At 40.4% G+C, this 25,815-nt stretch overlaps 1 protein-coding gene and 1 long non-coding RNA gene across 2 annotated transcripts; both read left to right on the forward strand.

Moving 5' to 3' along the window:
• Positions 1-398: 398 nt before the first annotated feature.
• Positions 399-2,680, forward strand: LOC115528049 (patched domain-containing protein 3-like). The gene is made up of 4 exons (XM_030335824.1): positions 399-507; positions 612-767; positions 876-1,663; positions 2,555-2,680. The coding sequence occupies exons 1-4, from the start codon at positions 399-401 to the stop codon at positions 2,678-2,680; spliced, it is 1,179 nt and encodes a 392-aa protein (XP_030191684.1).
• An 8,768-nt stretch (positions 2,681-11,448) lies between these two features.
• Positions 11,449-16,711, forward strand: LOC115528685. Its single transcript, XR_003973349.1, has 3 exons — positions 11,449-11,459; positions 15,079-15,084; positions 16,449-16,711. It is a non-coding gene; the product is annotated as an uncharacterized LOC115528685 (long non-coding RNA).
• Positions 16,712-25,815: the final 9,104 nt, after the last annotated feature.

The raw sequence follows: 25,815 nt of genomic DNA on the forward strand, positions 1-25,815 counted from the left end.
CGAGCATGTTGAAAGTTAGGTAAAGGTTTTTGTAAAAATGGTGACATGAACACAGGGGTCCCTCCATCCTGGGAACTGCGGGTGGAATAGATCCAAGATAAATACCCACTTTTCAGCCCACTTATTTACTTCTAACTTGTTACAAGAAGAATATATGTTACGTTTGTAGTTAACAAAAAGAATCACTAAACCAGGGGTACGAGGTTCACCTTACCCGAGAACTGTGTTACTGGATGCTCCCCGGAAAGGTGACACCACATTTTGTGTGTGTGTGTGTGTGTGTGTGTGTGTGTGTGTGTGTAAGTCTTGTAGAAGAGGCATGCATCTTACCATTAAGTAGTGTTTGTGTACTAACTTCCTGGGAGCATCAGGCATGCCACAGACAAATTTGGGGCTGGATGGGCTATGAGTCAAAACACGTGCTCCCCAATGGAAGCCTCTCGGATCTGGGCACTAGCCGCCGGAACTCAAACAGATTTCCGCAGAATTTCTCCAGGAAACCTTCGTGTGGGGCAGAGACGGGCGCTCTGTCCAGTGGCTGCTTTCTAATCTGCTGTCATGTTTGAGACCCTGGCCTTTCCTTCCCGGAAATGAGCCTTCGTCCCTGCAAGGTGGCGCCAGAGGCCTGGCCAAGGCGGAGGCGCAGGCGGAGCGGGAGCCCCCAGCGGAGGAGCCTGGGCCCAGGTCCCAGGCCAGGCGGCAACCCGAGGCAGGGCCTGGCTCAGAGCCGCTCCCGGCCTCTAAGCACGAGTCAGAGCAGTTCTTCGGTGGAAGACAGGAACCCGAGATGACTTGGGCTTAGGGGCAGTTGCCAGTGCCCACTGGGGCGCCCCATTCACATCCGGTGTCAGTGAGGGGGGATTCCTCGCTGCCAGCATCACCGTCGGAAAACCAGGTGTCCGAGAGACCCCGTTGCCACACCGACTGCCTGGAGGCGCCCCTCTCCTGCCTCTTCCAAAGGCTGGGATGCGAAGAGGGCGCGCACCCCTGGATCTTCCTGCTGGTGCCCATGGTGCTGACGGCCGCTCTGGGCACCGGTTTGATATACCTGCCCAAGGATGTAGAAGAAAACCTTGAGGAGCCGTACACCCCAATAGGGAGCCCAGCCAAGGCCGAGTGGTGCTTTGTGCAGGAACGCTTCACCGCCAACGACTCTTACCACTTCTCCATCTCCAGGAAGAGCACCGAGGTCTATTTCGCTTGTATGCTAGCGGTCTCCAACACCACCTCCCTGCTAGAACCAGCAATCTTATCAGAAGTTAGTAAAGTGGATGACGTGATCCAGGATCTGTATGCGATGGGAGAAAACGGAACCCAGATCCACTACAATCAGGTGTGTGCCAAGCCCCAGGGTCTCTGCGTGCCTTCCAACCCACTCCTGTATGCCTGGCAGATGAACAGGGACCTCGACCTGAGAAATGTCACTTTCCCAATCTACAACCACACCGGTCAGCCCATCTACCTGGCTGGCACCATTGGAGGAACATTCTTAGGTGAGAGGATGGGAATGAACCAGTTACTCCTGGAAGCCAAAGCCGTGAGGCTGCTCTACTACCTGAAAACTGAGGATGGAGAGGACAACGAGCATAGTAAGAAATGGTTGACCCATTTTGTGAACCAATTTAGCAACATTGAAAAGAGTCTGGCCTCGAAGAGGATCCAGGTATCTGGTGGCTGAGTTTTATAGGGAGACCAGGAGAAGGTGGGAGGGGTAAGAACACGTTTTCCAAGTAGTAGCACTCCTGGATTATTTATTGGAGTCCTTGACTTGCAGCTGGGAGTGCTCTACTCTGTTTGACACTTAATCCAACTTCCTTAATCTCACACACCAAAGGATGCCACACAGCATAAATCCTTAATAATATTCTGGTGGAAAACACAAATCCTACATCCTTAAGGTAGGTCTGCTCAGTGCAGACATTGATTATCAGGTTTTCCAGTCAAATTACTTTAAAATCCTTCCTCTTAAAGTCTTTGCTATTTTGGGGGAACCCTCTGAAATGTGTTTGGGGTTCGTTGGAATAAAAGCAAAAAACTTTTAAAAAGTTCCATGGTATTATTGAAAGGAGAATTAGCTCACCGTTTACCAAGTAAGTTATATAGCCTAGTGCCAGGCACATGCTAGCTATTCTGTAACTAATAGTTGTGAATAAGCCTGGTCAAAGTGAGACAACTATTGGAAAAATACCAGATCCTTCTGAAATATCGATGAAATTAAAATAGTAAAAGACAACGACCTACTAAAATTTTAGAAAAAGCCACAATTTCTGTAATTATGAATCGTTTCACAATCTTAGGTAGATCTCAGATTTTGTGTATTCAGGAGGTTTAAACTTGGGTTTCTGAAAGAAACTTTGGAAAGCGTGCCACAGATTTGTGGGAAGAAGCACACCTATGTTAATCTTCTTTATTCTAAAATCACGATTCACATATTTTGATCTTTTACTAAATCTTAACCTGTTTCAATCAGTAAGCTATAGTGTTTCAATAGGGTTTGTAACTCACACAAATATTGGAATGAGAAGTTATTTACTTGACTAAATTTTTGTGGCAGGTGGTCTACTTTACATCAATTCCTACACAACTGGAACTTGAAGCAACTTTGATGACAGTGATCCCTTTGTTTCACTTGGCATACCTTCTAATCATATTATTTGCAATACTATCATGCTACAGGTGAAATGGTTTCATTGTTTCTTAACTCTTTTTAACAGATATTTTTGGGTGGCAAAATACATATAAATGATATAAAATATGCCAATCTAATCATTTTTAAGTGTATATTTCAGTGGCATTAATTACATTCACACTGTTGTGCAACCATCACAACTATCTGGTTTTTTTTCCTCATTTTTATGTTTCTACGTTTATTTATTTTTGATAGAGAGAGACAGAGCACAAGTGGGGGAGGGGCAGAGAGAGAAGGAGACAGAATTGGAAGCAGGCTCCAAGCTCTGAGCTGTCAGCACATAGCCTGCCACGGGGCTCGAACCCACAAACCGGGAGATCGTGACCTGAGCCGAAGTTGGACGCTTAATGAGCCACCCAGGCACCCCACAACTGTCTGTTTCTAAATCTTTCCATCCCCCTAAACAGAAACTGTATAACCCTTAGGCAGTAATTCTCCATGGCCTCCCCCCAGTCCCGGCTAACCTTCATCTGCTTTCTATCTCTATGAATTTGCTTATTCTAGAGATTTCATATAAGTGGAATCACACAATATTTGTACTTTTGTGACTGGCTTATTTCACTTGGCATAATGTTTTCAAGGTTCCTCTATATCCTAGCACGTATCAAAACTTCATTCATTTTTATGACTGGTATTTCACCGTATACATACAGCACTGTTTGTTTATACACTGAACTGTTGATGGGCACTTGGAATGTTTCCACTTTTTGGCTTTTGTGAATAATGCTGCAACGAACATTGATGTACAAATATTTTCTTGAGCTCCTGTTTTCAATTATTTTCAGTATATACCTGGGAATGGAATTGGTGGGTGGAGTGATAATTCTATGTTCAGTTCTTTGAAGAACCGCCAAATCCTACCAGCAAGGTATAAAGGTTCCAATTTCTCCGCATCCTCACCAACACTTGTTTTTTGTTTTATTGATAATAGTCAACTTAATAGTGACAAAGTGTGGTTTGATTTACATTTCCCCAATTACTAATGATCTTAAGTATCTTTTCATGTGTTTATTGGCCATATGTACATCTTTGGAGAAATGTCTATGCAAGTCCTTTGCCCATTTTTTAATTTGGTTGTCTTTTTGTTTTTGAGTCCTATTGTTGGCGAGTACTTTGTATATTTGGTTTTAAGTTTATTTTTTTTTATTTCGAGAGAGAAGAAGTATGAATGGGGGAGGGTCAGAAAGAGAGGAGAGAGAGAGAATCCCAATCAGGCTCCACACTGCCAGCACAGAGCCTGATGCGGGGCCTGAACCCACAAACCATGAGATCATGACCTGAGCTGAAGTCGGATATTCAACTGACTGAATCACCCAGACACCTCAGTATTTTGTATGTTTTAAATATTAAACCTTTATCAGATATATGATTTATAAATATTTTCTCTCACTCTGTGTACTGTCTCTTCACTTTCTTGATAATGTCTTTAATGCACAAGAGTTTTTAATTTTGATGAAATCCACTTTATCTTATTTTGTTCTTTTGCTACTTATACTTATATCTAAGAATCCATCGACAAGTTCAATGTCATGCACATTTGCCCTGTGTTTCCGTCTAAGAGTTTTATGGTTTTAGCCTTCATATTTAGGTTGTTGATCAATTTTTAGTTCACTTTTGTATATGTAGTGTGAGTAGGGGTTTAACTTCATTCTTGTGCATGGAAATCCATGTGGAAATCCATGTTTCCATGTTGATTGCTGGAAATCCAGTTTTCCAAGTCCCATGTGATGAACAGACTATTCTTTCCCAGTTGATTGGACTTGGCATCCTTGTAAACAATCAATTGGTTGTAGATGTATGGGTTTATTTCTGGACTCTAAATTATATGCCATGAGCCTACATGTCTGTTGATGTGCCACTACCACACTGTTTTGATTCCTGTAGCTTTGTTATGAGTTTTGAAATCTGGAAATCTCAGCCCTCCAATTTTTATCGTCTTTTTCATGATTATTTTGGATATCTAGGACCCTTGCAATTCCATATGAATTTGAGGGTTGGCTTTTCCATTTCTGGGGTGGGGGGAAGGTCATTGAAATTTTGATAAAGATTGTGTTGAATCTGTAGGTTGTTTTAAGTGAGATTAACATTTTAACAATACTGTCTTCCTCCCCGTGAACTAAGGTTGCATTTCAATTAACTTAGGTCTTCTTTAGTTTCTTTCACTAGATTTTTGTAGCTTTCTGTCTTTCACCTCCTTGGTTAAATTTATTTCTAAATATTTTATTCTTTTAGACACTAAATGGAATTGCTTTTTTCATTTCATTTTTGGATTGTTCATTGCGCATATATAGAAACACAACTGGTATTTGTGTGTGGATCTTGTATCCTGCAGCTTTGCTCAATTTGTTTATTAACTCTATTAGTTTTATTGTGGTTTCTTGGGAATTTTCATATATAGAATCATGTAATCTGTGAAAAGGGATGTTATACTTCTTCATTTCCAATTTAGATTCCTTTTATTTCCATTTCTTATTTAATTCCTCTGGATAGCACTTCCACTTCAATGTCAAGTGTCATTGGTGAAAGTGGGCATCTTTATCTTGTTCCTGATTTTGAAGGGAAATCTTTCAGCTTTCACTTTGGATTATATTGTTAGATATTCACTTCTTATAATGGTCCCTATCATTTTGAGGAAGTTCCTTTCTATTCCTTGTTTTTGAGGGTTTTTTTTTTTTAATCATAATTGGGTGTTGGATTTTGTCACATGTCTTTTTTGCATCTATTGAGATGATCGTGTAGATTTTATCCTTTGTTCTGTTAGTGTGATATGTTACTTGATTGATTTTTCCCATGTTGAACCATTCTTGCATTCCTGGGATAAATCCTAGTCGGTAATGATGTATAATCTTTTTAACGTGCTATTGAATTGGGTTTGCAGAATATTATTAAGGACATTTGAATCTACATTCATAAGATATTGATCTATAGTTTTCTTCTTGTAATCTTTGTCTGGGATTGGTATCAGTATAATGTTGGTCTCATAGAATGAGTTAGAGAGTGTTTCTTCCTTTTCAACTTTTTGGAAGGACTTGAGAAGGATCGGTGTTACTTCTTCTTTACATGTTTAGTAAAATTTACCAGTGAAGCCATCTGGTCTTGGACTTTTCTTTTTGGGTTGTTTTTGATTACTGATTCAGTCTTTTTACTTATTCAATGTCTGTTGAGATTTTCTATTTCATCTTGAGTCAGTTTAGGTCATTTACGTGTTTCTAGAAATTTGTGCATTTCATATAGTTTGTTGGCATAAGTTGTTTATAGTGTTCTTTATTTTTTTAATGTTTATTTACTTTTGAGAGGGAGTCACGAGAGGGAGAGAGGTGGTGGGGGGTGGGGGCAGAGGATCCAAAGTGAGCTCTGCACTGACAGCAGTGAGCCCCATGCAGGGCTCAAAACCATCAATCGTGAGATCATGACCTGAGACAAAGTCGGAGCTCAACCAACTGAGCCACCCAGACAACCCTATAGTGTTCTTTTATAATCCTTCATGTTTCTCTAAGGTTAGTAGTAATGTCTTCAATTTCATTTCTGATGTAGTTATTTCTGTCTTCTTTTTTCTTTGTCACTCTAGATAAGAGTTTATCAATTTGTTGATCTTTTTAAATAATCAATTTTTGGCTTTGTTGGTTCTCTCCATTGTTTTTCTAGTCTCAATTGCATATATCTCTATTCTAATCTTTTCATTTCCTTCCTTGTTAGCTTTGGGTTTTGTTTTGTTTTATTTTGTTTCTATTTCTGCGATATGTCTAGTACCGTAAGGTGATTGAAGACCTTTTTTTTCTTTTTTAATGTAGTATAAATTTACCTATGAGCACTGGTGTTGCTATATCCTGTAAGTTATGTTTTGTTGTGTCTTTATTTTCATTTGTTGCTAAGTATTTTCTAATTTCCCTTGTGATTTCTTCTTTGACCCATTGGTTATTTGATAGAGGGTTGCTTAATTTCCATTCATTTTGAATTATCCAGTTTTCCCTCTATTATTGATTTGTAGCTCCATTCCATTGTTGGTTAAAAAGACACATTGGGTAATTTCAATATTTTTACATTTTCAGACTTGTTTTGTGACCTAACATATGCTCTATTCCAGAGAATGTTTCATGTTCACTTGAGAATAATGTATATTCTTCTATCATTGGGTTGAGTGTTGTATATATCTCTGTAAGGTCTAATTTATTTAGTGTTGTCCATTTCTTCTGTTTCCTTATAGATTATTGGCCTAGATATTTTATACATTATTGAAAGTGGCATATTGAATTCTCCATCTATTTCTGTCTACAAATCTGTTAATATTTGTTTCATTTTGGGGTCTCTATTGGCAGTGCATGTATGTTTGTAGATGAATCTTCTTGATGAATTGTTCTTTTCATCAATATAAAATGCCCTTCTTTGTCTCTTTTAACAGTTTTTAAAATAAAATCTATTTTGTCTTATAGAAGTATATTCAATCCTGCCCTCCTTTGGTTATATTTATATGGAATATCTTTCTCCATCCTTTAGCTTTCAATCTATTTATGTCTTTGGATCTATAATGAGTCTCTTGTAGACAGCATATAGTTGAATCATGTTATTTTATCCCTTCTGTCAATTTCTACCCTTTTATTCAAGAGTTTAATCCATTTACATTTAAAATAACTGCTGATAAGGAAGGACTTCTGCTATTTTGCTATTTGTATTCTGTGTATCATACAGTTTTTTTGTCCCTCACTTCATCCATTATCCCTTTTTCTATGTTTAGTTTCTATTTTTCTAATTTGTTTGATTCTCTTCTCATTTCCTTTTGCCATGATTTTGTGAGATTTTCTTTATGGTTACCATGCTGATTCATATAATTCTAAGTTTAAAACAACCTACATTAAACTGATACCAACTTAACTTCAAAAACACACAAATCTGCTGCTTCTATACACCTCTGTCCCCCACTCTTTATGTTGTTGTTGTCACAAATTATGTCTTTATACGCTCTATGCCCAATAACAGAGTTATAATTATTTTTATGTTCTAAATTCTGTAGGTAATAAAATGTAGGATTATAAACCAAAAATATAATAATACTTGCTGTTATATTTGACCAAGACCTATGTTTCCTCATATGACTTAGCATTACTTTTTATTGTTCTTTCTATTCAGCCTGAAGGATTCCTTTTATCATCTCATATAGGGCAGGTCTAATTAACAAGCCCGCTTAGCTCTTGTTTATCTGGAATGTCTTAATTTCTCCTTCATTTTTGAAGGACAGTTTTGATGAATACAGAATTTTAGTTGATGTTTTTTTTTCTTTAAGCACTATAAATATCCCATTGTCTCCTTGCCTCCATAGTTTCTAAGAAACAATCAGCTTTTACACTTATTAAGGGTCCCTTATATTTGGTGAGTTGCTTCTCTCTCAGTGCTTCCAAGACTCTCTTTGCCTTTGGCTTTCAATGATTTGATTATAATGTTCTCAGTCTGGGTCTTTTTGAGTTCATCCTATTTGAACTTCATTAAGCTTCTTGGATTTGTAGCTTCATATCTTCTACCAAATTTGGGAAGTTTTCAGCCATTATTTCTTTAAATATTCTTCCTGCCTCCTTTTCTCTCTCTCCTGGAACTCCCATAATGTGTATGTTGATCTACTGACTGGTAGACCCAAGATCTCTGACGTTCTTCTCACTTTTCTTCATCCTTTTTTCTTTATGTCTCTTAGACTCCATACATTTCAATTGTCCTATTTTCAGTTCACTGATTCTTCTGCCTATTAGACCTGCTGTTGAATGCGTCTAGTGTTTTTGGGTTTGTGTTCTGTCATTTCAGTTATTGTATTTTTCAGTTCCAGAATTTCTGTTTGGTTCCTTTAAAAAATTTCTACCTCTTTATATTATTATTTTGCTTACACATTGTTTTTCTTATTTCCTTGTCAGAGCTCTTCTTTAGCTCTGTAAGCATATTTAGAAAAGTGTTTATAGTCTTTGTCTAGTAAGTCCTAGCTCTGTCTTTCCTCAAGGATGATTTCTGTCTATTTATTTTGTTTCACACATAGTTTGAACCACACTCTCCTCTATCTTTATATACCTTGTGATTTGTTATTGGTGGTGGTGGTGGTTGTGTAGAAAACTGGACATTTGGCTAACTGGAAATCAGATTCCACCTTCCCCAGGGTTTTCTGTTGTTTTCCTACGTGTTTATTTAAGATTAGTGGTCCATTTTCTTTGTGATTTTCCGAAACTATTATGGAAAGACTGTAATTATTGTTTTTTGTGGTCACTGAAGTTTCTGTACCTTAGCTAGTGTTTTGACATAGATTTCCTTGGATGCCAGGAGCTCTCCCAGTGTTTGCAAAATGGTTCTGTGCCTGGAACCTCCAACACTTACCAAGGCTTACACTGTACCTAGGGATCAGCCCTAGGTGAAAGCTTAGGGTCTTCTTAGGTCTTTTCTGAGCATACATCTTGCCCTGGGTAATTTTCTAAATTCCCCAGTATAACTGAGAGCTTTTTAATCTCCTAAATTCCCAGAGAAATGCTCCTCATCTTTTTCCATAGGCAGTCTTTTGTATTTTTGAGCTATAATCTTTTGCTCTATGCACATGAGGTTTGTTCATTCAACTTGTGGTGTTTCCAGCTTTCTCAACCTGAGTTTTGAGTTAGACAAAACAGAGGAGTGCCTTGCATCAGTCCTTCAGGTAGCCCCCAAATAGGTTAGAACAGACATATAAAATACTTTAGGAATAATCTCTGCTCTGCTTCCTCCAAAAACAGGGAAATGGCTCCATCATGGTAACATGAGCTGTTACCACTTTAAGATCCCTGCTGTCTGAGGGACAGTTTGGGACTGGGGCCACTTTAACACATCTGCCACATTATGATCACTGCCACTTTAAGACTACTATCACACTGGAGAGGGAGACAGGGCATGTAAAAACACTATAAAACATTCCTACTATTTTGAAGTACTCCCCTGATTTTCTTTCATTTAGCACTTGCTTAGTTGCTGTAAGCTTTTGACTGCTTTCCAGAGTTCACAGAATTCTGAAAATATATGCCCGTTTTTCTATATTTCTTTGTTGGGATGAGACTTGGGAAATTCCTACGCCATGTTTTGCTGATATCCAGCACTAAACTCTTATTTTTTAAACTTTCTTTTCTCCCCAACCCCCATTGGCAAGTGTGCAATCAGATGGAATATTAAAAACAAATAAAGAAACTATGGCCAGTTTTGTTTGATTTGGCATATGGTTTTTACTTTACATATTGTGCCAATTGTGAGTAATTGTTCCATTTGGAAGCAGATACGCTGATAGAATTAAACAAGTCCTTATTTCTGTATAAATTTGAACTAGTACTTTTAACTATATAAAAAAATCAATCTCTAATTTAATTGACTTGGGTGTCCCCATTGTTTGGATGTGGGTTTACCTTGTTAAGCACTTAAAAATGGTTATCTACGCATTAGGGTTAGTTTGAGCTCTTGTAATCAGAAAGCTAAAATATTGAAAATATCAGCAAACACCAGTATTTATTTGTAGAAGTAACCCGATAGAATATATCAATTGAGTGATTCTCACAGCAGAGTTCCAGAGAGGACACTAAACCTACTTATTCTGAAGCCACCTATTGAATCAAGTCTCTGGGGTTTCAGTCTGAAAATCTATATTTCAAAAATGTCTTTAATTGATTCTCCTGTATAGGTAGGCTTGGGAACAAATGATATCATTCAACTCTCTAGATTTTCAGGTAGAGAAACATAAGGCCCCAGTAGGTAGAGGGAGTTAACCATGATGGGTATCTCGTTAGAGTTAATAAACTACCTCGCAACTTTGATATTTTGGAAAGAAAGACCACATTCCCTAGAAAACAAACAAAATCAAAAAACTAAGAAGGAAGGGTGAGAGGGAGGGAGGGAGGGAGAAAATAGGGGACGAAGGATGGGAAGGAAAAAAGACCAAATTCAGTCTTGTTAAAGTCATTAGAGTATAAAACTAATGTTAACCTAGTGTGGAATCTCCAAGGTACCAACAAGTGGCTTAACAAAACTTTCCTACTAGGTAGTTGGTTCTGAAGATACACATTTACATCAATTCTTGCTTATCTTTACTAATAATTATGGACAGTGATACAGAAAATCTTATACTGAAGGCAATTAGAAAATGATTTTTTAATATTTATTTAAAATGAAAGAGAGAGCATGGTTGAGTGAGCAGAGGCAGAGAGAGAGGGAGAGAAAGAATCCCAAGCAGGCTCTGCACTGTCAGAGCAGAGCCCGACACAGGGCTTGAACTCACAAACCAGGAGATCATGACCTGAGCCAAAACCAAGAGTTGGATGCTTAACCGACTGAGCCAGCCAGACACCCCTAGAAAATGATTTATATTTATTTGTCTTTGAAGACTTTATGTTTATGTAACCAGCATATGAAACATATAGGACTCGTGAGGTATAAACATAATGCAACTTTATTTTTGTCTCCCTTTGTTCCCTTTAAGTTTTGTGGGTAAGAGCAAGATCTTCTTCTGCCCCATGAAAACTCAGACAGGCTATGTGACTTTTGTGGTCATTAGCAGGTAGGACAAAATCCTCCAGTCAGAGTTAAAATGTCCATGTCCGTGTCCATGTAATAAACAAAATTGGTGACTTGATTTAAAGTTAAGGTGCCCTCCAGCACCCTTTGCTAGAACATGCTGCATGGGATAGCCCTTAATGGGGAGAAAGGAGCTTACCAGTTCTCTCCTTCTTTTTTTTCCCCTGAATATAATTTATTGTCAAGTTAGCTAACATACAGAGGACACAGTGTGCTCTTGGTTTCAGGATAGATTCCCGTGATTCTTCGCTGACATATAACACCCAGTGCTCATCCCAACAAGTGCCCTCCTCAATGCCCATTACCAATTTTCCCCTCACCTCACTCCCCCAAATCAAGCCTCAGTTCTCTGTATTTAAGAGTCTCTTATGGTTTGCCTCCCTCTCTGTTTGAAATGATTTTTTACCCTTCCCTTCCCTCATGGACTTCTGTTAAGTTTCTCAGATTCGACATATGAGTGAAAACATATGATATCTGTCTTTCTCTGACTGACTTACTTCACTTAGCAAAATACCCTCCAGTTCTATCCACGTTGTTGCAAATGGCAAGACTTCATTCTTTCTCATTGCCAAGTAGTATTCCATTGTACATATAAACCACATCTTCTTTTTTAAATTTTTTCAATTTAATTTATTCTTTAAAATTTACATCCAAGTTAGTTAGCATATAGTGCAACAATGATTTCAGAAGTAGATTCTTTAATGCCCTTACACATTTAGCCCATCCCCCTCCCACAACTCCTCCTACAACAGTAACCCTCTGTTTGTTCTCCATATTTAAGAGTCTCTTATGTTTTGTCCCTCTCCCTGTTTTTGTATTATTTTTGCTTCCCTTCCCTTGTGTTCATCTGTTTTGTATATTAAAGTCCTCATATAAGTGAAGTCACATGATATTTGTCTTTCTCTGACTAATTTTGCTTAGCATAATACCCTCTAGTTCCATCCACGTAGTTGCAAATGGCAATATTTCATTCTTTCTCATTTTCAAGTAGTGTTCCATTGTATACATAAACCACATCTTTTTTTTTTGTAATTTTTAACGTTTATTTATTTATTTTTGAGACAGAGAGAGACAGAGCATGAACGGGTGAGGGTCAGAGAGAGGGAGACAGAGAATATGAAACAGGCTCCAGGCTCTGAGCTGTCAGCACAGAGCCCGACGCAGGGCTCGAATTCACAGACCGTGAGATCATGACCTGAACCGGAGTCGGACGCTTAACCAACCATGCCACCCAGGCGCCCCACAAAAAAAAAAAAAAAAGAGAGAGAGAAATTTCTAATCTGTCTTTTTAACATCTCTTTTAGCCTGCTCTTGAGGTTCACAGATGATATTTTTGATCCAGAACTTGCAGCAACGATAGGTAAGCCTGTATTTAAAAATTCAGTAAAGGGGCGCCTGGGTGGCTCAGTCGATTAAGCATCCGACTTGGGCTCAGGTCATGATCTCACGGTTTGTGGGTTCGCCTGTGTCAGGCTCTGCTGACAGCTCGGAGCCTGAAGCCTGCTTTGGATTCTGTGTCTCCCTCTCTCTCTGCCCTTCCCCTCCTCACGCTCTCTCTCTCTCTGTCTCTCAAAAATAAATAAATGTAAAAAATTTAAAAAAATAAAATTAAAAAAAATTCAATAGAAATGCCACATATTTTCTTGCCTTCAGTCTGTTTTATCTGATTCCTTCTATCCTTCATCTCACCACCCCATTGCTTCCATGTCTGCTGCTTTCATGTCTTCTTTATTTTTCAAGGCTCAACTTGGTTTCATTAAATTTCTGGAGCCTTTGTAGATCTCGCCAGGCAAAACTAACTTTATTTGTTGGTTCATGGCACTTTGTTTTATCACTGTGGACATTATGATTATCTGTACACACATTTCTTTCTTGTACTATGAATTGTCTTTTATTTAGCAGCATATAATTATCTGACTATTTATTGTATGCCAGGCATTGTCCTGAGAGGTCGGGTTATAATGATGAGTAATGCAGACTTGTTGTCTATCATCATGGACCTAACAGTATCACCTACTAGCAGACTGTGTTGCCTTTTTAGCGTTTGCTACAGTATCCTGCATATGTTCTGAACTCAACAGGTTTATTGATATTAGTTGTTAAAGATTGTTAGAAGCACTAATACCTAAGTGGCTTTTTAAAATGAAATTTAGATTGCCTGAAAGTGGTTTGCTACACTAGCTTACTAGAATACATGAGAAAATAGAGCTAAGTATTTTGGTGTGTCACATGTATAGAGAGTAGATGACAATAGAAAAGTATCAAGAGACAGCGTGCAGGATGCGAAAGAGCTGAGTTAGAGCAGGATAGTAGTCTTGGCTCTGTCTTGAACCAGTTGTCTAGATTTTGAGCAAGTCCTTTAACTTCACTGTTTTCAGAGCGATAATACATTTTTCTTACAGCTCTAAAATTTCATGATCTGATGAGCAGAATGTAGTAAATACGATCCTAGCATTATTATTAGGGAAAATGAGTTTCTCTTAACTGGCTTTATTTGTTTTCATTTATTGTGTGTGTAGATCTATTTTTGTTTCCTTTTTTTTTCAAATGTTAAATAATTTCATACTTAGAGAAATGTTATAAAAATAGTACAAGAATTTTTGCATAGCCCCAAACATTAATATTTATGCTTTAAACATGTGCTTTATCATTCTTCCTTTACATACACATACCAGTATTCTTGGGGTTTTTTTTTTTTGTTTTTGTGTTTTTTAATTGAGACTAAAACTGGAGACATGATTAACCTCTAAATACTCTGGGGTGTATTTCCTAAATGAAGATGGATACAATTCTACTCTATGTAGACAGATTTCATTAATTGTCTCCCTAATGTCTTATTTAGAAAAAAAAAGAAAAAACTATGTTTTGTTTCTGGTCCAGGATCCAGTCCAGGATCACACACAATTTCTCTCCAGTCATTCTCTCCAGTCTTTCTTTGTCTTTCATGGCTTTTACATTTTTGGAGTTCTTACAGGTCAGTTACATTGTAGAATATCCTTCAAATGCATTTGTCCAGAGTATCCTCATGGTTAGATTCAGGTTATGCCTTTTTGACAGGAATTCTTCAAAGTGTTTCTCAGAGCATGGTGGATATCTGTACCATTCCTGTGATGGGATTCAGGTCACTTAAAGTGACATATGCCAAATTTCCCTACTATGAAGTGTCATTCTGTCATTCTAACTATGGTGGTTATCAAATGGTGATTTTTCAAATCCCATCATTCCATCTACATTTCTTATTTACAATTCTGTAAGGAGGAGGTCTCTTTTTTGTTTCTTTCTATCAATATGCACTCACAGTGTCTCTAAATGTTTAGTCAGCTATACCAAGCATTACTTAGCTTTTGTGTGGCATATTAGCATTTACCGATTTACTTTTATGTGTGTGAAAAGAAGTCATTTAAAACACTAGTAATTTAGGGACACCTGGGTGGCTTAGTCGGTTAAGCATCGAGCCTTGGCTCAGGTCATGACCTCATGGTTCATGAGTTCGAGCCCCGTGTCGGGCTCTGTGCTGACAGCTCAGAGCCTGGAGCCTGCTTCAGATTCTGTGTCTCCCTCTCTCTGTGCCCCTCCCTGGCTCACGCTCTGTCTCTCACTCTCTCTCTCAAAAATAAAATAAAAACATTAAAAAAAATTAAAACACTAGCAACTTAAAATCCATTTTAATTTGGCTTTTATATATTACTTGTTACTTTAAAAAAATTGGTAGTAAAACTTCATTTCACTCAGAACATGCCTAACAATGGATAGTGAGGAGAAGGGTAGTAACTGGCAGGAAAATAAATTTGCCTAGAGTTAAAATTTTACTAAGGGAATGATCCATATATAATATAAAGCCATCTGTCCTCATTTCAAACCCAATTGGAATCTGGGGAGTATGATACATTATGTGTTGTACTTCCCATTAAAAAGACTTTTTCTGTTTTAAAAACAAATACTGAGATTGTGGCATACTGATGAGTATATACATAATTTGTTCCCCAGATGGGCCCTACGTCTTGAAAAGTATCTTTTACATTTAGGCATCAGATTATTTTCTGCCTTAGGTTATAACTAACATACACATGAGTTTTTAAAATAAAAGCAATTAGCCCATTTGCTATAATGACCTTGTAAAAATTAGTGCATTGTGGAAAATTAGTATCTTACCAATAAAATAGTAAGGAAAGCATACTTTTATCTTTCAGTAATATGGTGAGACACTCAAGTTTTTGTCTTGTATAAAATATCCTTTTAACATATTTGTTAGATTTTGAGTCTGAGGATGGTACAATAAAGTTGGCGTTTTCTTTTTTTCCTTTCTGGCAGTTGGCCAGAGTAACAACAAAGAGAGGGAAAAACTAAAACACATACACTGTATTCCACTAAACTAGAAGAGAGCTAAAAATCCTAGGCCACAAAATAGCCGGAATGTCTGCCAAAAGCAGCGAGAACAAGCAGGCTGCATGTGGGAAGTGGAGCGAGGATACCACAGCTATAGAGCTTGGAACCAGCAAGAGATGCTTCATGAAACCGAGAGGCCCACCCTGAGATGCAAAACCAAAATCCCTTGTTTGCAAAAGCAACATGGGCTTTTAAAGCTGATGGCAGGAATTTCCCTGTACCTGGTTTGATTCTAAGAAGTTGGGGAGATGAAGCCAAACAGGCTTTTTTTTTTTTTTTTTTGGCATTTTTCTGTCTCTGTAGCAGTGGGGAAGAGATGTCTTTGCATCCTGAAAACCTCAAGGCTGCTTGTCTCCAGTGGCTGTTGAGAATTAAAAAAAAAAAAAGATTCTCATGGAAAACCCTGAATCAAGACAAAGTTTTTCTGGTCAGGAACTGGAGTCACTATGGCCTTCTTCATGAACCTCTTACAAATAGCTTATCCAAAAAAACCCCAACCTCCTTTAAAGATGAATTAACAAAAGGATTTCAGCTGAAGGCCACTCCTACCTTTCCAGAATCAAAAAGGAAGAAAGTAGCAGAAAAACCAAGGAGAGATAAAGCATACTCAACTGAAAAAATACTTCTGTAAGGGAGTTGAAAATCATGTCCAACCATTTTGTTACTTTAAAACACTTTTTGGAAGTATTTACCACTGAGAGCACAAAGCAGTGATAGAAGAGGTCAGGGAAGAGATAGTGTAGCCACATGAGAAAATGCAATGTAAGCTGATTGAGCAGAAAGAAAAATAAGGTAAGAAAATAAAACCATCGCTGCAATGAAGGTGAAATTAGAAGGATCACAAGGGACAGTAGAGACTGGAAAACAAAATAAAGGACAGGGAAGCTAGAAATGGAAAAAGTGGGTGGAATTTATCAAAGTGAATACAAATGTTAAAACACATTAGAGAAAATGATGTGGAAATCAGAAAAGGAGATTCAGCATATGTGTATTTGAATCTTAGAAGAAGAAATAGAATGAGGCAACAGATACAAAGGTATAACCCAAGGTAATTATTTCTGACATAAAAATAAATACACACACTCACAAAATTGTAAGAATATACTGAACAGGTTTTTTGTTTGCTACGTAGGGGTGTTTGAAAGAAAAAGGCATAAAGTTTCTTTTTCTGCTGTGGCGAGGCCATATGATGGTACTTAATTGGCTGCATAAATAGAACTAATTGAAATGTAAGCATCGGTTAGATCTTGTAGAAATTAGTTACACTAATTTCATATAATTTGATTACATGAGCAAAATTTGCTTCATGTTAAAGTTTTTATTTTTATTTTTAATTTTTTTTAAGTTTTTGTTTTTTAATTTACTCTGTTTTAGGTAACTTACCTTTGAGTAGAAAAAGTGCTTTAAGTAAAACTTTTTTTCAAATAAAAAAATTAGAAAATTTAAAACGAGTTGCCTACTTGAGATAGCTCTAAACTGTTCCTTAATCTGGTTGTAAGACATAATTGCTAAAATATATGAAAATGGTTTGAGGTTTGATACATTTCAATGTAGACAAATTTTGGTTGTGATTGGTTGACTTAGGTCAATGACTCTTATTACTCCCTTGTTAAGCTTTTAAAAATATTAATGAGTGTGCCCGCTTGTTACCTGTGTTTGGCTTCTAAGGACAAGCGGCCAAATCTGCTCCATCCACAAGTTACCTTATGGTTTGGGTTTACTTAACAAAATGACAATTTATTTAAAATAGTGACTTTATATATCTTGTTTAATGCCATAACACAAACTTGTTAAATTATTTGGAAATATTAGGTAGTTAGAAGAAAAATATAACTATTCTGTTTCATGTAATTTCATTCAGTTAAACATTTTAATTGGAGTAAAGCAATAAAGAGGGCTCTAGCATTTCTGTATGTAGAATAATGACAAATGGTCTTCATCATATGTAAATAATTTCTTTTTTCCTCTTTTACTAAGGGTTTTATTGGGAGAGAGGGACTTTTTTCATATGCCTTGTCAGCACTGATTAATGGTTGATAGACTTTTTAATACGGAAGTGTCCTTGCTTTCCTAGATAGGTCTTCGCTCATATTTTTGACATATTTCTGGACTATGTTGACTAATAGTTTAGGATTTTTACATCTGTTTTTGTACACAAGATAGTCTTTATTTTTTTAAAAAACAGGATTTTATATTAAAGTTGTACTGGTTTATAAAATGAAAGTTTTCTATCCTTTAAAATTGTCTTTATTAGCTTCAATGTTGGAATTATCTGTTCTGTAGAGGTTACATTTTACCTGTGAGTCATTTTGATACTTCTCCCTTCTTTACAATTCTAACCTCTTCCAGTTTTCTATTTCTTAGGACAGCCTTGGGAGTGCGGCGGCGGCTGCGTGCGGCGGCAGCCGCGGCATACGAATGAGGCGTGCTGTGGCGGCGGCGGCGGCTGCGCGGGGCGGCTGCGTGGCGGGGCCTGATGTCACCGGGCACTCGGCCCCACCCCCCGCGGCTGCAGCTGCGGAGCCGGAGAGCGGGCACCAGCACAGTCTGGGCTGAGAACGCAGCGTGCGCGGCCATGGCCTCCGGCGCCTCGCTAAGCGGGCGCAGGGCACGGGAGCAGCGGGAGGGCAGCCCCGGGCCCCCGCCCCCAGCGCTTGGCTGACCGGCTGCCCCCTCGTCTCGTCCCACAGAGGCGGACACTCGACAGAGGCTGCTGCGCACCGTCCAGAAGGAGGTGGGTGCCGGAGGAGGGGGCGGGGTCGCGATCCTGGGGGAGGGGGCTTTCAAGCCCCCAGGGAAGGGTCTCTGGAGGAGAGGTGGCCGGTGGCAGCGGCGGGGATGGCCATTTCCGGTTTGGGGCTCACCGGGCTGGGTATTTACCTACGGCGGAACTGGAGGCGAGTGAGTTTGGGGGTTGGAGTATAGGGGGACCCTGGATGTTTTTATGCTGTGTGCAGGGGCGGGTGCAGCGGGAGGGCCCCCCGGGTGTGGGTCACCCCTGGATATGTCTGGGTAGGACCTTCTCTTGTGAAAGAGCCGGTGGTTGGATCTCAGTGAGGTGAGGCAAGCGCCTGGGGGTGCTGACTGGGCATATTGGGTGGTGGGGGGCTGAATGGAGCTGTAGAAGGAAGACCAGACTTCGGAAGAGGGGAAAGGTTCACTGTGGAAAAATGCCCCTCATCCCAGATCTCCCCTTTCCCACAAATTCTCCGTGCTTGGAGCCACCCCTAGGAGCCAAGAGACTTCCCCCGCCCCCATTCCTGAAAGCCCCTGGCAAGTGGGTTACTCCATTTGTGGGCTTGTCCCCTGCTGTTTTGGCAGGTGGGTTTCCCTTACCCCCTACCCCACCCCCACATGCAGTAGAGTGAGAAGCAAGCAAGGTTCAACTGTCCCTCTGCCCCTTCCCTCTCCTTGGGGCCAACTGGGAACCCAGTCCAGCCTTTACTTTGTAGCCCTGAACTGCCTGCAGACGGCAGAATCCATAGTGGTTGGTTCCCGGGGAGCGTTTAGATGCTTGGACTGTGTGTGTGCGTGTGTGTAAAGCATGCACACGCCTATGTGGGCGAGGACATGTGGCTGTGAGTGTGTGCCTCTGAGCATGTCTGTGCATCGGTCTGGAGATATCCAAGTATATCTTCTTATTGCGTGTACATGGGTCTGTGTGTTCATGTGTTTTCGTGAGTATGAGGTGTATCTGTGTGATGCATGAGTCTCTGTGTACATGGGTGAGGCCGTGACCATGTATGTGCGATTGTACGCGTGTCTATCGCCTTCCTTATGTCACTTCCCATCCTGGGACCCTGTCACTGCTGAGCTGCCTCACCCCTGTATCTTGAGTCCTCAGCCTGAGACCACAAATGCCCTCAGACCTTGGGGGCTGGCCTCATATCTGTGCCTGTGTATGTGTGTTGAGGGTATCCGCATCTGATGTCAGCACTGAGCACCAAGAAGCCCCTCCCCGCCTGGTGGCAGACAGCCACCAAAGGACAGGCTTGAAGCCTGGACCTGTTGCTGCCCCTCCCTGCTCAGAAAGCTTGGGCATATGTCTGCGTATAGGTCTCTAGGTGTGGCATGTCCCGCGTTGTTGAAAGAATCCGCTCCAGGGCTGACTGTACATTCTAGCATTTCTTTTTTTTTTTTAAACATTTATTTAGTTTTGAGACAGAGAGGGACAGAGCACGAATGGGGGAGAGTCAGAGAGAGAGGGAGACATAGAATCTGAAGCAGGCTCCAGGCTCTGAGACGTCAGCACAGAGACCAACGCGAGGCTGGAACTCACAGACCATGAGATCATGACCTGAGCCACAGTCGGACACTTAACCGACTGAGCCACCCAGGCACCCCTCATTCTAGCATTTCTGAATAAGGTGGGATGTGTGGAATTCCTCAGAAAGGCCCAGATGTTTTCAGTTTAGCTCTCTTAGAGGCCCTGTGGGGACCTGAAGAAAGCTCTATGTAGATAGACCACCTTCCAACAAAACATACAGACCTACAATATTCTCATGACTATGTTAGGGGAGGGTGTCTCTAGCACTTCCCCCAAAAGCCTTCAGGTTAAAAACCTGCAGAGTCTTTGTTCATTGTTTAACCAAACCTAACTGTAATATGTGCTCTGCAGATGTTTGCAACTGGAATGGCTGTGTTTTCAAGGTAATGGTTGGCTGTTCAACTGGGAGTGGAGGCCACAGGCAGAAGAATGTGTGAACAAGGCATCTGCCTCTGGGCAGGGCTCCAGCTGGGACCCTGGTCCCAGCTCTGCCAGCAGCTCCCTCGATGCCCTGGACAAGTCCTTTCCCCTCTCGAGGACTCAGTTTCCACATGTGGAGAAGGAGTGTCCTTGGAGGTCCCACCCATGTCAGTCTAGTTTGGATTATTGGCCGTGGGGTGGGGGGTTGGGGTGGATATACCTTGCCCCTGGTGACCAGAGGTGTAGGCCTGCATCCTCTCTCCTGGGAGCAGCCGAGTTTGGGGCATGGAATGAGCTTTCTGCCTGACATGAGGCCAAGGCCATCGCCTGATCAGAGGGACCTGTGTGGCATCCCACTTGGTGCCTCAGGGGGGCAGGGACAGAACCTTGCAAATTTGGGCAAAAGGCCTCTAAGCGCCCATTGACTCCGGATCTGCAGTCAGAAGGCACGGCTTACAGTAGTGAGTTGGTGGCTGATTCTGAATTCTGTATTTCTTGGGGCACATCGTTTCAGGAATCAGAACTTCCATTTCCTGGGGGCTACTCTGTGCCGTACCCTGTGAATACAGGTAACTTTCTGAGGTGAGTGCGATTGTCCCCACTTTACAGACAGAGAACCCGAGCTTGGAGGGGAGGCGTGAGTTGCTCAAGAGCACACAGCTGACAGGGTGCAGAGCCAGACACTTCACCCCCAGGTCTGTCTGACATCAGAGCCAGGCTTTTACATGTCATAACCCAAACGTGTCCATCCACGTCTACGCAGCACTGCAATGTCAGCATGTGTGGTGCAATGATTTCCATCGCACGGATTGCCTCCACTGTTGTCAACATGTTGCATGACAGTGGTCCATTTTTAGTAGTATATATTTTTCAGTTCCTTTGTTTAGTTTTGAGTGAGAGAGCATGCATGTGTGTGAGCAGCAAAGGGGCAGAGAGAGAGGGGAGAAAGAATCCTGTGCTCTCAGCACAGATCCTGATGTAGGACTTGGTCCCACGAAGTGTGAGGTCATGACCTGAGCTCAGATGCAGACTTGGACGCCGAACCCACTGAGCCACCCAGGCACCCTGACAACAGTGGTGCATTTTATACGGACACTAACTCATCATTTTCAGGCAAAGTTTCTAATTTGCATTAGTGTTCAGCCTTGGTGTTATACGTTCTATGAGTTTTAACAAATGTGTAATGATGTGAATCCACCTTTGTGGTATCGTGTGAAAGAGTTTCACTGCCTTAAAGGTCCTCTGTGCTGTGCCCCTTTATCCCTACATTCACCCCAACCCTTACCTCCATAGTCTTCCTCTTTCCAGAGTGTCATATAGTTAGAATCATACAGTGGATATCTTTGAATGTTTAGAAAATTAAATTCCCCGGTAATTGAATGTAGGCATTCAGGATATTCTTTGCCCTTTGTTTTGTTTTGTAGCTCATCAGTAGAGGATCTGATGATGTATACCTTCCATGAAAAAAAGCATAATTTCTCTAGATGTGTGTCACCTAATGGGGATATCATGAACCACTACATAGCACTCACATTGGGATCATGCTCCTGTGTGATGTGCAGTGGGTCTAGATAGACTCTCTAGCAATGGAAGGAGACAGTCTCAAGAGGTTAGAACTTTATCCAACTAGAATGCCAAATCCTTCTTCCTTAACTTCCCATTGGAAATAACGCCAGGGAGAGTCTGTTTGCTATGGTTTGGCCATGCTGCAAAGTACAATAGCTGTAGAGCACACTTTGTGAGGGGGTGTTTCGTCCTAAAACTGAACAGTCTGTACTGAAGGGCTGGGGAAGTTCTGCCGTGTTACAGCAAAAATAAACATACTCTCTTTTAACTCCTCTAGTAGTGGAAGTCCAGAAAAATCATGCTACTTTCAGTTTGACATTGTCAGCTTAGGATAAACATTCACCTAACGATACCATTTTCCTCCAGCGTCATAGAGTCGGTCAGTGATGGTCATTGTAAACATCAGTTCACCTGTAGGTGTCAAATTCCGATAAAACCCATTCTTGCTTTTGGTCAATATAGAGGAGAAGGTAAGATTTCTTAGTGCTTTAAGCCTACCAATGGTATAATTACCATTCAGTGTAGTGTGGTTTTCAGGTGTGGTCCCAAAGCAATACTTTTGAACAAATCATTAGCCATACACTTGTAATTTCCTGTATTTTTCGATTGTTGATTTAACATGTATTTTGCTTTCTTCTCTAGGAGCAGATAAGAATGCTGAGGAAGACTCTATAACCAGGTAGGATTTTTATGGATTTGTAAAAATGACATTTGTTGGGGCACCTGGGTGGCTCAGTCGGTTAAGGGTGTGACTCTTGATTTCAACTCAGGTTTGTGAGTTCAAGCCCCATGTTGGGTTTTGCGCTGACAGCCTCCTTGGGATATCTTTCCCTCTTACTGTGTGCACTCGCTCTCAAAGTATAAAGGAATGAAATAAAATGAAACGAAAAATGAAATGAAAGGAAACGAAATGTATGAAATGAAAATTATGTGTTTCCTAAGAGAATGCAGAGAACAAAAGCAGTTGTTGAGTGTTCTACCCTGGACGAGACACTATAACCTATGCGTAACATCTGTTAAGCTATATAGTCATTGCATAGCTTTGCAAAGTAGCTGTGTTATTGTAGCCTACTTTTTATTACTTTGTCAACTGTGGTTCAGGGAAGTTGATTACTCGCCCCATGATTCCATAATGAGTAGCTGAGGGGTTTGCGCGTCAGCTTGTGTAGCTTCCACATCCATTCTCTGGTTCCTCTGCAGCACTGAGATGAACACACAGATCCTAGGGCAGATCAACTCAGAATGTCAAAGGTAATGATGTTGGAGCTCCAATTTAGAGTTTTCTTAAGAAAGCAGGTTAGTCCAAGCATTTGCCCTTATATGTTTGACCAGCAGTGCTAACAAAAGTAATTAGTGCGGTGGTAACTAGTCCCTTGTTTTTACCATCAGAGATTTTAGGGTGGATGTCAGCTATGGCCATGGTGTCACGGCTTTTAGGTAATAAGCAAGATCTAGTCAGGCAGCTCCTTAGATGTGGTGATATCCCCTCTTCTTGAGACAAGTGAGTTTTCTGTAAGGGAAGGATATCCAGTTGTAGACATGTTACGTTAATTAAATTCAGCCTCTGTTTTGAGGATATTGCTCTATGATTCTCTGTTGCCTAAGTTCCCCGTCTGGTTTCCCCTTGGGCAGTACCCTTGACTAGTTCTAGGAAGTTTTTTCTTTTTTTTGGAGATGTTTTTTCCCATGACTTTTCTGTACTGTGCTTTTGCCTTTTTACTTCCTTCTATGGTTTTCTTGGTATTTTTTTGTCCATTAAGTTTTCTACTTCTGCCATCTAAGGACTCTCCATTTTTCCAGAGGCCAAATCAAAAGCATTTAGAATCTCAAGATGTAGGGAACCTCAGAGATTAATTCATCAAAATACCCTCTGGTACTTCAACCTATGTTTAACCTCCTTGCCCAATGGTTGTTTACATGGAGAATTTGAAACTCAAAAGAGATTGAAGTGACCTATTTGGATATAAGTGACAGAAATGAGATTTAAATTCGGGTTCTTTTCTTTCTTTCTTTCTTTCTTTCTTTCTTTCTTTCTTTCTTTCCTTTCTTTGTTTTTTTTCTTCACCTTGCAGGCAAATTTTCAATAGTAGAAAGCTGTGGAGCGGGTCTAATGAATACAATGAAGGAGGGTAAGAATCGAATTAGCAGAGGAGACCAGGTTTCAAGAAGAACAACACTGAGCTGGATAGGAATAAGAGTTTCAGAAAAGATGTCAGAATATGGGGGTTTATGCCAAGTGAGATAAAGGTGAATGACAGGAATGAAGGACCCAGGATTAGGGGAGTTGCTTAGAAAGGCATATTCAAATAGAAAGTTCAAGAGGGTCCTGACCAGGTTTCTGCTTTTGTGTCTGTTGGTTTCATTGAAGGTGCGAGCATACTTCAGATTTTCTGTTGAGAGAGATTGAAAATCATTTGAGCTGCTGGGAAGAGTCTGTTTACAGCAAAGAGAAATATGATATCATCTACTTGCACCCCCACTTAGGGAGAATGGCTTAGATCCTCTCAAGGAATTGGGGGTGGGGGTGGAGATTGTGATCTACAGAGATGTATGGCCCAAGGCGAGCTGTCTCCTCACTTCACCTCTTTTCCTAAATCTGTGATGCCCTTCCCATGTACCTGTAGGGCTGGGCAGGGGTAGGACTGACTTGTCAAATCAGTAAGGGAGCTTCATCTGGATAGGTGATAACATGCCTATGTTGAGGTGACTGTGTGGATGACTGAGACTCCCAATTAGCTTGCTCTCTAGGAGCAGGACATGGCTCCTACCCTCGGTCATTTGAGCCCATCCTTGTTGTAGGAGTCTGTGCCTTCATAGGCTAAAGATTGAAAGGTTGGAGAATGCCACTGAACCGTGCCGAAGAGTGATGTAGGAGTGGGAGCTCATGGGGAAGAAAATATTCAGGCAGCATATAAAGAAATAGAGGCACAACTACCAGGACCATTTTGATCGCAGTGTCTCTCCTTGGGTAGCTGAATGCCCCTGAAGTCTTGGAAGGTGTTGCTAGTTCTTATGGACCTCAATAAGGCAAGACCAGTGTAGGAACAAAGTTGGCCTTGGGAACTTTTAATCTTTTAATCTCTAGTTGGTACTTCCACTCATAACATAGAAACCTCATGCTCGCCATAAGTGTAGCTCCCATCTGTTAATGTATAATGCTATTACGTATCACTGACTAGATTCTCTCTGGTGTACCTTTGAGCCTTGTGATTTATTTACTCTGTAACTGGAACCCTGAACTTCCCTTTCCCCTTCACCCATTTTGTCCATCCCTCCACCTCCCCTCCCTTTTGGCAACAGTCAATTCTCTGCATTTATGGGTCTGTTTCTGCTTTTTCTCTGTTTGTTCATTTGTTCCCCTTTTTAGATTCTACATAGAAGTGAAATCATATAGGATTTGTCTTTCTGTCTGACTTATTTCACTTACCCTCATACCGTCTAGGTATATCCATGATGTTGCAGATGGCAAGATCTCATTCTGGTTTATAGCTGCGTAATATTCCAGTGTGTGTGTGTGTGTGTGTGTGTGTGTGTGTGTGTGTGTGTGTTTGTGTGTTGTGGTCTGTTCATGTATTGATGGACACTTGGGTTGCTTCCATATCTTGTCTATTGTAAATAATGCTACAATAAAGATAGGGGTGCATATATCTTTTCAAATTAGTATTTCCATTTCCCTTGGGTAAATAAATACCCAGTAGTGGAATTCCTGGATCCTATGGTATTTGTATTTTTAATTTGTTGAGGCCCCCCATACTGGCTTTTGCTGTGGCGATACCCATTTACATCCCGTGACCAGTGCACAAGGGTTGTTTTTCTCCACACCCTGAGCAACCCTTGTTGTTTCCTGTGTGTTGAAACTGAGCCATTCTGACAGATGTGAGGTGAGAAGTCATTGTGGTAACTTTTATACATTTAATTTTCAACCGTTTCAGAGAAT

Source organism: Lynx canadensis, chromosome D3, assembly GCF_007474595.2.
Source record: "Lynx canadensis isolate LIC74 chromosome D3, mLynCan4.pri.v2, whole genome shotgun sequence".
NCBI classification, from domain to species: Eukaryota; Metazoa; Chordata; class Mammalia; order Carnivora; family Felidae; genus Lynx; species Lynx canadensis.